Here is a 12,171-nt window from a genome sequence, read left to right as displayed (position 1 = left end):
CCCTGACTCCCTGGTATTTTCCTCCCCGATACCATCCTCTCCCCTCCGGACCTTCCAGGGGGCTTCCTTGCGAAAGTTTATCACACGCTGACCTCGTGCGGCTTCACTTGCCTTCGCAGACCCCCTCTCCATGCCATTGACCGATCGTCGACGGTAATCTGGACTCCGTGTAGACCTGTGAATTATCTCCAACCCTCTGCGCCAGGGTTGCTCCCTGCGGACCCTCCATTCCGCCCCCTTCTTTCCAACATGGCGACCACCTTGATCCCCAGAAAGTTTCGCCAGGCGACCACCGAGAATGACGCTGAGCCTGGCTGGTTAAAGCGTCAGGTCACCGGTGTTCTCCAATCCATCTCGCGCCGGGCCTGTCTCCACCCCATTCACACCATCGTCGTGGTGGCCCTCTTGGCCAGCACAACCTACGTCGGCCTGATCGAAGGTAGTATTTTTGATAACAAGAACCCTCGCGATGTGGCCGGACAGGTGGACGTGGATACCCTGCTCCGTGGAAGTCGGCACCTCCGGCTGGGAGAGAGCACAGCTTGGAAATGGCAGGTTGAGGACAGCCTGCCGATCGAAGATGAGGTGAGTTTCTCTTCCACCGAGCGCATCCTAGTTGAGGCTCGCATGCCTAACTCTCGAACTGGATCAGACGGCCCAGCACCTCGGTCTGGCGACGTTCATTTTCCCCGATTCTACCTCGAGATCAGCGTCGACAGCCCCTATCGCCGACGAGGTTCCTATTCCTTCCAATGCCTCTGCCCAAGTCGTCCCTCATACTCCGAACTTGTTTTCGCCGTTTTCGCATGACTCGTCGCTGGCATTCAGCATGCCTTACAGCGAGATCCCTCAATTCATGAAGGCGATGCAGGAGATCCCTGATCCTTCGGCCGACGAGGATGTTGACGAACAGAAGAAGTGGATCATGCGGGCGGCTCGCGCCTCGGGGTCTGGACAATCTATCAAGCTCTGGTTCGCGGATGCGTGGAGTTCTTTCGTGGATCTGATCAAGGTAGGCTCCTTTCTCTCCTCTGAACCTATGACCTGGTAGCTAACAGGCAACAGCACGCCGAAACCATTGATATTGTCATCATGACTCTGGGATACCTTTCCATGCATCTCAGCTTTGTCTCCCTCTTCTTCTCCATGCGACGTTTGGGGTCGAAGTATTGGCTAGCTAGCACCGTCTTGTTGGCCGGTGCCTTTGCCTTCTTGTTCGGCCTTCTGGTGACCACGAAACTTGGTGTCCCGATTAATGTTCTCCTCCTCTCGGAGGGTCTGCCGTTCCTCGTCGTCACCATCGGCTTTGAAAAGCCGATTATCTTGACAAGGGCGGTCCTGAATGCTTCGGTCGAGAAGAAGAAGGGTGGAGCGCCCGGTCAGCCGGCCGCCAACAACCAGAGATCGATCCAGGAATCAATCCAGACCGCGATCAAGGAGCAGGGCTTTGAACTTGTCCGTGACTACTGTATCGAAATCGCCATTCTCGTGGCTGGTGCCGCATCTGGTGTTCAGGGTGGTCTCAGACAATTTTGTTTTCTTGCTGCCTGGATTCTCTTCTTCGATTGCGTTCTGCTCTTCACTTTTTACACCACCATCCTCTGTATCAAGTTGGAAATCACACGGATCAAGCGCCATGTGGCTCTTCGCAAGGCCCTGGAAGAGGATGGTATGAGCCACCGGGTCGCGGAAAACGTGGCTTCCAGTAACGATTGGCCCCAGGCTGGCTCGGAGGACGCTAGATCTAGTGATGCCAGCATCTTCGGCCGGAAGATCAAGTCTAGCAATGTGCGCCGTTTCAAGATCCTTATGGTTGGAGGTTTTGTCTTGGTCAATGTTGTCAACTTGACGGCCATCCCCTTCCGCAATATCACCCCGGGTTCTGGTGTTCCCATCCTGTCGCGCGTGTCGAACGTTCTCGCTCCTGCCCCCATTGATCCCTTCAAGGTCGCAGAGAATGGTCTTGATTCGATCTATGTCTCTGCCAAGAGCCAGATGAGAGAGACTGTCGTCACCGTCATTCCGCCCATCAAGTACAAGCTCGAATACCCCTCGGTGCACTACGCTTCGCCCGCCGAGAGCAAGTCCTTCGACATCGAATACACTGACCAATTCCTGGATGCTGTCGGTGGACGGGTCATTGAGAGCCTTTTGAAGAGTATTGAAGACCCCATTATCAGCAAGTGGATCATCGCCGCTTTGACTCTCAGCATTATCTTGAACGGCTACCTTTTCAACGCCGCGCGATGGAGCATCAAGGAACCTGAGCCAGCTCCCCCGGTCGCTGCTCCGGCGCCGAAGGTGTATCCCAAGGTCGATCTGAACCCCGAGGACCGCCCCAAGAGAAGCCCCGAGGAGTGCGAGGCTTTCTTGAAGGAAAAGCGGGCCGCTTATCTGTCGGATGAGGAACTGATCGATCTCTCTCTACGTGGAAAGCTTCCTGGCTATGCTCTCGAGAAAACCCTGGAGAACGAAGATCTGATGAGCCGAGTGGACGCGTTCACCAGAGCCGTCAAGATTCGTCGAGCGGTGGTGGCTCGTACGAAAGCGACTGCCGCGACTTCGGCCTCTTTGGAAACGTCGAAGCTTCCCTACAAGGACTACAACTACGCTCTCGTCCACGGTGCTTGCTGTGAAAATGTTATCGGATACCTGCCCCTGCCTCTCGGCGTTGCCGGGCCCATGCTCATCGATGGTCAGAACTATTTCATCCCCATGGCCACGACGGAGGGTGTTCTGGTGGCAAGTGCCAGCCGTGGTGCCAAGGCGATCAACGCTGGAGGTGGTGCTGTGACCGTCTTGACGGGTGATGGCATGACTCGTGGCCCTTGTGTTGGTTTCCCTACCCTTGCTCGGGCTGCCGCTGCAAAGGTCTGGCTTGACTCGGAAGAGGGCCGCAATATTATGACGACTGCATTCAACTCCACCAGCCGCTTTGCCCGTTTGCAATCCATGAAGACCGCACTGGCTGGTACCTACCTGTACATTCGATTCAAGACGACGACAGGCGATGCCATGGGTATGAACATGATCTCCAAGGGTGTCGAGAAGGCGCTCCATGTCATGTCTACGGAATGTGGATTCGACGACATGGCTACCATCTCTGTTTCGGGTAACTTCTGTACCGATAAGAAGTCGGCCGCTTTGAACTGGATTGATGGGCGCGGAAAGTCGGTTGTCGCCGAGGCCATCATCCCGGGCGATGTCGTTCGTAGCGTTCTGAAGAGTGACGTCAATGCCCTTGTCGAACTGAACACCAGCAAGAACCTGATCGGAAGTGCCATGTCTGGAAGTTTGGGTGGCTTCAACGCCCATGCCTCCAACCTTGTTACTGCCGTCTTCTTGGCAACGGGTCAAGACCCAGCTCAGAACGTGGAAAGTAGCAGCTGCATTACCACCATGAAGAAGTAAGCTCATTTCTACTTGCATAATACCCGTGATCTGTCGATACTGACTCCCAATTCCAGCGTCGATGGCAATCTGCAGATCGCGGTGTCGATGCCGGCTATCGAAGTTGGCACTATCGGCGGCGGTACCATCCTTGAAGGACAGTCTGCCATGCTCGATCTTCTGGGTGTGCGTGGCTCCCACCCCACGAACCCCGGCGACAACGCCCGCCAGCTCGCGCGCATTGTGGCAGCCGCCGTGCTTGCCGGAGAGTTAAGTTTGTGCTCTGCACTCGCTGCCGGCCATCTGGTCAGAGCGCACATGGCCCACAACCGCAGCGCTGCGCCTACACGGTCATCGACCCCGGTGTCCGCTGCTGTGGGCGCTGCTCGTGGACTCGCCATGACCGCTTCGAAATGAGCGGGCATGGACTGAGACGGCTATGGAAATGTCACTCATACTTTAATCACGATAGAATACCAACACGCACACCCTCCTTGTCACTCTGACGCATCCTTGACAGCCTGAACAAAAAAGCCCATCTCAGTTCCCCTGCACATGACGTTGACGAACCTACTGGATATGGGCCGGTGGGCATTTTTGGCAGGACTCAAGTCTTCCTCTCGCTTCGTTGTATGTTGATTACCTTTGCACTGTGTTTACGGGAGCCGAGGGATCACCTCGTGCAGTCTGCATGGGAATCACCGAAGTCGTTCTTTTGTGTCTCGGCGTGGGAATGAAAGGGGAAAAGATTTGATAGAGAAGCATCTTCAGTATTTAACACACCTGGGTGGCAGGTGAACAGGACCTCGGCACAGACAGCTGAGGCTGCACGCCTCTGGGATTGATTAATTTGGACCGTTTTATTGTTTCGGAAATGAAGGCCTGTGAGGCATGTATGATGTGAACAGATAGAATGAATTATTTTCCTTTAGCTACCTACCTAGTACTTTCAAGGAGAGCCCGTCTGGCTGACTAGGATGAGCTAGGACGACTAAATCGACTAAACAAGGGCTTTCTCGGATGGGGACGGCAAACCGCGCCAAGGCCAACGGTCTGGACTGGTCGGCGACGTGATTGGCATGGGAAGAGCGCCAATTTCGCATAGTCCATCAAGTAGTCTCTGCATTCTTCTTCCTGGCGTGCTGGGACAGGCCTAAAAGAGAGCAGGAAATTCTTGGACCCGCGTGCTGGGCCTGGGATAAGCTCGGGACTACTCTGGACTACTCCCTGCAGGAGCACTTCGCCTGGTGTACTCCGTGAATAAATCACCGCCACCGGAGGCTAATTAGGATCGGTTCCTGGTGGTGGAGTCGGCGGTACCTAGCGCATACCAGGTACTCCGTACAGTACGGGAGCAGCAAGTACACAAGCACGTCAAGGGGGCCATCCCACATGCATCGAAGGGATTGTGTGGATTCAAGGATGGTGTCTATTAATAATATCGAATTCTCAATCACCAATTCACCGCTGGGATATGAGATTTTCAAATGAAGTTCGTTCTTCGTCGTGTAGTAAGTAGGCTGTAAGAGAGTATCCAACCTTGGAGGAAGTCGGGGACGGTTTCCCCGTACTGTACTCCGTAAAGAATTAATTCCTCCTATCTCCAGCGTCTCCCTTTCTCTCTCGCTCTCTCGCTCTCGCCCTCTCCCCTGTTCATCGTCCTCTCTTCTCCATTCACGCCCGTCTCCTCCTCCTCCTCCGTCGCCTCCACTCCTTAGGGCCTTGGAGTGTGGATTTTTTTCTCTTCTCTTCTTCTCTCCTATTCTTCCATCCGGTCTGGGGTTGATTTCTCCGCTTTCCCATTCCTTGTTTCGCCCCTTGTTCATCGATCGGCCATTATTCATTCTTTCCTGCTATATTGGTTTCGATTGAAGAAAACATACCTATCCTTCGTCGTTCTTCTCCTTACCTTAATCTTAATATCCCTCGTTGCGTAATCTCCGGCGCGTACACAGCCTCGGATTCCCCAACAGAGTCGCTCCCTTCACCAGCCACAGTCTTGAAGATCGGAAGTGTTCTTCCACGGCTGCTTCGCCGTTCCTACCTCCGTCTCCCTCCGGTCGAATCTCGAATGCATACAACTATCACGTCATCCCATTCGTCGTAGCAGGGGTTCTCTCCCTGCTGGTACCGCCTCATCGCCGCGACCGCTGATGAATGGTCATTCAGGGACCATGTCGCCCGTCTCCGTCGACGGCAGTGACTGGTCAGGGATCAACCAATATCAGAAGTCCGAACCGCCTTTCTCCCCGACCTTTTCGAATCGCAGTAATCTTGCGACCCCTCCGACTTCCGGTGTCCCCAGCGCTGCCAACGGCGCAGCCATTGCAAATGGTGGCCCTTCTCCGAGCCAGGTGAGCGACGCGGGCAACCCGTCGCCGCCCAGCTCGGTCGCCGCGCGATCTAGCGATGGCACGCTGGCCGATCAACGCAGTCGACGACACAAGCAGATGGAGGAGATCCTCGGCCAGCACTATGTCGCCCTGAGACGCTTTCTCCATCACCCCTATCGGGACGACCGGAACGGCAAATCCAACAAGGCACGCGACAAACTTCTCCGTCTGTCCCCTACACAGTTTCATGAACTCAGTACCGATGTCTACGACGAACTGCTCCGCCGCCAGCAGGCCATGCCGTCACCCTCTCGCCCGCCGCGTCCTGACGTCCCGCCCTTCCTACCCCCTCGCGACGATTTCCACGAAAAACGCAACCAGGCGCGTCAGAAGCTGGCCTCGCTTCAACACCAGCGCTTCCGCGACCTCGCCACCGATGTCTACTGTGAATTGGAGCGTCGGTTCCCCCAGTTCCCCGCGCGCGAGTCGCGCCGCGCCAGTCCCGCCCCTAGTTTCCGTGGCCGTCCCTCCAACGGCTATCCGCCCAGCGGATACCCGCCGCCGCCGGGCTCGCGGCGATCACAGTCTCGTGGCGCGCCGCGCGGACGTGGTTATCCTTCCGGAGGGCCGCCTGGCAGTCCAATGGGCGCGTTCCCGCCCCGGAAAGGGTCGTTGGTGGGTGGTGCGCCGCCGTCGATGAACGGCGTGCAGAGTAACACGATCGTGCCGAATAAGAGTACGATGGTGGAGGACGATGATGACATGGCTGGCACAGAGGATGACTATGATGCGCGGAGCGATGCCTTTGCCTTGGATGCTGTCTTGAGTCGACGAGGGACGACAACGACGTTGGGTGAGGGTGAACGGAAGTTGTTGGCCGACACCCAGTCCCAGGTTACTACACTTCAGGAGAAGGTGAAGAAGCTAGAGGAGATGCTCAAGTCAAAGGACGAGGAGCTTACCAAATACCATGAGAACCGGGATAAGATGGAAAAGTTGGAGGAGTTGATTCGGTCGAAGGATGAGGAGATTGTGAAGTACCAGGAAGAACAGGATAAGTCTCAGGTACGTGGGACATCCGGATCAATCCTAATGCCTCTTACTGATCATGTGAACAGATAAGTACGTCGGAGCGACAGGAATGGGAGGGGTTGAAACTCGAGCTGGAAAGCAAGATCTCCAAAGCAGAGGATCTGAACAGTTCGCTGCAGATGGAGCTTGACAAGGTCCGGATGGAGCAGGAAGCCATGGAGGCTGATCTGCGAAACCAGATCGATGAGGCGTCGCGGCAAGCGTCCACGGACACTGAGTTGCAGGCCCGATTTGCCGATCTGGAGATCCAGCATCGAGGATTGCAGGATGAGCTGCGGGAACAGCAACAGGTCACGGAAGAAGTTCGGCGAGAGGCCGCTGGCTTTTTGATGGAGATGAGGGCACTGTCTGAGCAGAGCCACGCGAGATGGGAACAGGAAGAGCAACTCTCGAGTGAAGTGCATCGCTTGGAGGAGGAGATTCAGCAGTGGAAGAGCCGGTATGCTAAGGCGAAGACGCAATTACGACACCTACGCGCATCCTCCACTGGTATCTCGGACATCCGTCCGGATGTCAGCACCATCGCCAAGAACAATGAGCTTCTGGATGAGCACGGTCTGATCAGGGATGTGCATGTGACGAAATTTCAGATCTCAATCGACGAACTGCTTCGAATCGCCCGCTTTGATGACCACCAACAGGTCATGCAGCAGGTTAAGGCCGTCATTATTGCCGTTCGCTACATCGTGCATGATGTTGGCCAGTCTGAAGGCCTCGACGACGGGCTATCTGCACTGCATGCGAAAGCAACCCGCCGAGTATCTGCCACTGCGAACAACTTGATCACTGCGTCCAAAAATTTTGCAGGATCCAGTGGCCTCTCCCCCGTCTCTCTCCTGGATGCAGCTGCGTCGCACTTGTCGACGGCGGTTATTGAGCTCATTCGTCTGGTGAAGATTTGTCCTTCGCCGGCTGATGATCTCGAGGAGGAGTACGAAGAGCACCTGGCCCAGATGAAGTCGCCGGACTACTTCAGCGTAGCTCCAAGCCATAGCCGGCTGAGCCACAACGAGTCGGTCTACAGTGCCATCAGCCCTCCGCACTCTCGTAACCCGTCGACTTCTTATCACGGATTGGAGTCTGGGCCTAATGGAAGTGCTGTGAATGGGACGGCCGGCTACGTGGCTCAATCTGAAGACCACGAACTGCAGGAGATCAAGGTAAATCTTTCCGAACCACTTGTTATTTGCGTCTGCGATGACTGACAACCATGCAGCTCTATCTTGAGGATCAGACCGATGGACTTCTTCAATCCATCCAGGCCCTTGTGGCCAGCATCCGTGGGGAAGAGGGACTGACTGCGATCCGAGCTCATGTGTCTGCTATTGCATCTGTAGTCTCACATGTGTCATCCTCCGCAGACCACTTTATCCACCGGCCAGAGACGAGTCCGGCACTCCGGGAACGTGCCGCGCCTCTCCTCCACGCCTTGGATGGGCAGAAAGCTCGACTGACGAATACGGCAGCCGAGGGTGAAACAGCATCAGATGCAGACCATCTACGGAGTGTCACCAACAAGCTTCCGCCCATTGCGTTTGAGATCGCGCGAGAAACCAAGGAGCTTGTCCAACGATTTGATACGGTGAACTATGATTCGGAGGATGACTTTCGATAGTTCGTCCTAAGTTTGAGAGCGCTATTGTCTTCCACTTCTTGATTCTCATAAATTCTTTTCGCACACTGCCTCTTGCGGGGGTGTTTCTTTTCCCCATCATGCATGACAACGAGCAACTACGTGGGATGATATGCTGACATTGGTGGAGCTTATGACCTTCCTTTCTGGTTTATTTTGCTTGGCTTATTTCTACGAGATCTGTATACTTATCTTTTGACCTTCTCTGTCTATTATTTAGCATTTTGCTTCTTTGTTCCCGTGTGATTAGCGGTTGATTGGATAGGTCTTCTCCTGTGGATTCCCAGGGGTTATTGATATTTGCATTACATTTGTTGTTTGGCCATAGACTTGCTAGACACCACCTGCAGCAGTAGCCCAGGAGTAAATCACATGACTGCCTACCACAGCAGTCAAGCTGGCTCGGAAAGGCAGGATATTTTTCCGGAATTCCTCCGTCAAGTCCGGGTCCGTCCGCCTTGAGCTGCAACACACCATCTTGCCGCGCTTACGCTGGTTTGTGAAGTATACCTAGGTCTTGGTAAGTAGATGTTCCAATTCTTTTCGGTGCTCGAGTGCTCGCTAGTGTCGGTGAGATGGGATGGCTTCACCATGGGCGAATTGGGGAGTGGACAATGATGAATGGACACTGCATTCTTGTTGTCTTTTTCTCCCTCCAGCTCTCTCCAGGTCCATCTCCGGAGTAGCTGACTCAGCGGTCACGGATGGGTAATAAAACGGTCACTGACGGTATTCGGCACGGCGATCAGATCGTGTCGGAAGCAGGTTAATCCGAGTCGTGCCCCTCCAGCAACAATGTTCTCCCGAAGCCTGAGGTCAACAATAACCCCACCTTTCTCGTCTCTCTCTTCTCGTCCCCTCTCCTCCGTCCTCAATTGCAATCAATCGTCTTTCCTCTCTCTTCGTCCTTTCCATCAATCCACCGTCAGAATGGCCTCCACCGCTTGGTTCGACATCCAGTACGCCCCCGTGGGCTCTAGCACCCGTAAGTCCCTTCCTCTCCCGTTTTCCCCTGGTCCTTCTGTCCGATGTGGTCACCCCTCTTTGCAATCTTGTCGCCTAGACGGCCCAATTCCTGAATCCCTCAATGCTTGCTCACCAAACTCTTCTCCAACATTGCTGACCATGTCTCTGTCGCTGTAGCCAAGACTGGCCGCGTCAACTTCAAGCTCTTCAACGACGTTGTCCCCAAGACTGCCGCGAACTTCGCTGAGCTCTGCAAGAAGCCCCAGGGCGAGGGTTACAAGGGCTCCAGCTTCCACCGTATCATCCCCCAGTTCATGCTCCAGGGTGGTGACTTCACTCGCGGCAACGTAAGTTCCTCCGATCGCTCATACGAGGGAGACGCATTCAAGCTAACCACGATACAGGGCACCGGTGGTCGTTCCATCTACGGCGAGAAGTTCGCCGATGAGAACTTCCAGCTCAAGCACACCAAGCCTGGTATCCTCTCCATGGCTAACGCTGGCCCCAACACGTAAGTTCATTAGGTCCTAAACCCAGGACAAATCTTTCTAACATCCCCTTCAGCAACGGCTCTCAGTTCTTCATCACCACCGTTGTGACCTCCTGGCTCGACGGCAAGCACGTCGTCTTCGGCGAGGTTGCCGACGATGCCTCCATGCAGGTTGTCAAGGAGATCGAGGCTCTTGGCAGCTCCAGCGGCTCTGTCCGCTCTGCTGTCAAGCCCACGATCGTCGACTGCGGCAGCGCTTAATTGAAACAAAAGCAGAGACAGCCGAAAAGGGGGGACATGGGTTGTTCTAGACAGGAGTCTGAGCTCGATCGAGCTTGGGGAGCTACCTAGTACTCTCGAAGCGGGCATTGAGCGACGGCTCCGGTCGAGTCTCCTTTCCTTGCGTGGTGTAATCTAGAGTGTCTATGAATATATTGACAAGGTTTCTGCGATCACACTGTTTACCTTGTATTTTCTTCACTGTTCCTGTTTCTTTGTGTACCTTGCGCGATGTAGACCTGATAACCCCGCTCTGGGATGGTGGGGTCCGGTTACGTTATTGGTGCCTCAGGCAGGATGCTACAAGCAATGCGGGATACGGAGTGGCCCTATTCGTCTTATAGACTAGTAGAAAGTCTACTTGTCTTAGGGCCTGCTTTGTAGATACTGAGCTGAGACCTACGGAGTTGGAGGGCAGCCTCACATGCAACGGCTAATACATCAGTGAAGATTGTCCAGGTGGCCATATAACTCCCGATTCAGCTGAAGCAACAGGTATTAAAGACGTTTGTTTGGAGGACATATACCACACCCATGACCACAATAGCCTGAGGCCAACGCCATGAAGAGGCTCCATAACATGACCGTCGGCACCAGTTGGAAGATGCACGACTGTAGACTAAAACCACTGTCTATCATTCCAACCCTTCCAGTATGCAATATACCTTTCTAGATATTGTTAGATTGAGATAGATACCGGCACCCCTGCTATATGGTACCAACCTGCCTCCTACCCACAGCATTTGGTTACAGCGGTTGCATCATTCCTAAAAGCATCAGCATACCGAAAGGAAGAAAGAAAGGGAGAACAAAGGGGCACATAGGCACATACTCCTTCCCCAGCTGTAGGGGCTCCCACGAAAAGATGAACGAGCCCAGAAACGCGCCGATAAAGATGCAAATAATGATATACCCGTTAAAGTACATCGCCAACAACATGACAAAATACGCCACGGCAAACTGCAGCATGTGCAACGACGCCCGCACCGTCTGCTCGACCAGCGTCGGCCGCACCGGCGTGTACTGCATCTTGCCCGTCTGGCCGGCTGGCCCGGCGAGTGTGGCCTGCAGACCACCACCACCGGCGTCGTAGTTGGCGTCCGTGGAGGAGGACGATGCGGCGGCGGGCTTGGTGGACTCGGGTGACAGGACGAGGTATTGCGCGCGGAGACGCGCGCGGCGGACAATGAAGGCGTCGTATTCGCGGCCGACGCGCCGGAGGAGCTCCAGACAGAGGACGAGGCAAATGACGCCGATGCAGGAGCCGGCGAACATCCCGCGCGAGGTGATGTGCCAGGATTCGGAGAGGAAGCCTGGGGTGTCGGGTGTTAGTCGTGTTGCATTGGGGAAGGGCTTCGTCCTGGGAGGGGAGGCGTACAGGCGTCTATGGTGTTCCAGTTCCAAAGCATCTGAGGACTCTAGTTAATGGTCCGGTCGGTTTGGATGGTTAGGGTGAAGGTGACGAACGGAAATCTTGCAGCTGGACATGTGCATTCCTTCCATGTCCATGTCCATGTCCATTCCCGTATGAGAAGTACTGGTACTCATGGAGGATTCGGTGGCCGTGGCCATGTTCATGGTCATTGTATGCATTGAGTGGTCCATGGCTCGCAGGTATCAGGTCTGGTCGGGGGACGGGAAACGACAGCGATTAGACGGAGGGACGAGGTCATTCAGGAATAAAGGGGAATCCGATCGAATATATGGTTTCATACGGTGTGACAGATGGCGTGGAGCGAGATCGAGAAGAATGTTTGATGGTGCACAGAGATGCACCGTGAGCACATTATCACCACATCGCCAATCACAACGATGCTTGTGCGAGGAATTGAGCACATTTTGACCAGGCTAAGACCACGCCATTTATATTATCCAGCCCCATCCTCTTTCAGCAGGGAGTTCAAAAAAGTCAATGAGAAATAGATCAAAGGAAGAAAATCATGCATGATGTCGTAAAATACACGCCCAACACCGTAATGGCTCCCGAT

The 12,171-nt window shown here is 54.5% G+C and overlaps 4 protein-coding genes across 4 annotated transcripts; 3 read left to right on the top strand and 1 right to left on the bottom strand.

Annotated features, from left to right (window-relative positions):
• Positions 1-249: 249 nt before the first annotated feature.
• hmg1 (HMG-CoA reductase) lies at positions 250-3,807 on the top strand (the record flags this gene model as incomplete). Its single annotated transcript, XM_001218141.1, has 4 exons — positions 250-585; positions 653-1,012; positions 1,066-3,407; positions 3,468-3,807. 4 exons carry the CDS (start codon positions 250-252, stop codon positions 3,805-3,807), a joined length of 3,378 nt encoding a protein of 1,125 aa, XP_001218142.1.
• Positions 3,808-5,564: 1,757 nt separating this feature from the next.
• ATEG_09519 (putative cell polarity protein) lies at positions 5,565-8,430 on the top strand (the record flags this gene model as incomplete). The annotated part of the gene is made up of 3 exons (XM_001218140.1): positions 5,565-6,788; positions 6,842-7,975; positions 8,032-8,430. The coding sequence occupies 3 exons, from the start codon at positions 5,565-5,567 to the stop codon at positions 8,428-8,430; spliced, it is 2,757 nt and encodes a 918-aa protein (XP_001218141.1).
• Positions 8,431-9,378: 948 nt separating this feature from the next.
• On the top strand, positions 9,379-10,165 carry cyp4 (peptidyl-prolyl cis-trans isomerase; the record flags this gene model as incomplete). Its single annotated transcript, XM_001218139.1, has 4 exons — positions 9,379-9,433; positions 9,592-9,761; positions 9,819-9,925; positions 9,979-10,165. 4 exons carry the CDS (start codon positions 9,379-9,381, stop codon positions 10,163-10,165), a joined length of 519 nt encoding a protein of 172 aa, XP_001218140.1.
• Positions 10,166-10,913: 748 nt separating this feature from the next.
• On the bottom strand, positions 10,914-11,698 carry ATEG_09517 (high-affinity Cu transporter CTR3; the record flags this gene model as incomplete). The annotated part of the gene is made up of 4 exons (XM_001218138.1): positions 10,914-10,950; positions 11,016-11,496; positions 11,562-11,592; positions 11,651-11,698. 4 exons carry the CDS (start codon positions 11,696-11,698, stop codon positions 10,914-10,916), a joined length of 597 nt encoding a protein of 198 aa, XP_001218139.1.
• Positions 11,699-12,171: the final 473 nt, after the last annotated feature.

Source organism: Aspergillus terreus, genomic scaffold, assembly GCF_000149615.1.
Source record: "Aspergillus terreus NIH2624 scaffold_15 genomic scaffold, whole genome shotgun sequence".
NCBI lineage: Eukaryota > Fungi > Ascomycota > Eurotiomycetes > Eurotiales > Aspergillaceae > Aspergillus > Aspergillus terreus.
This window is presented reverse-complemented; position numbering and strand designations above follow the sequence as displayed.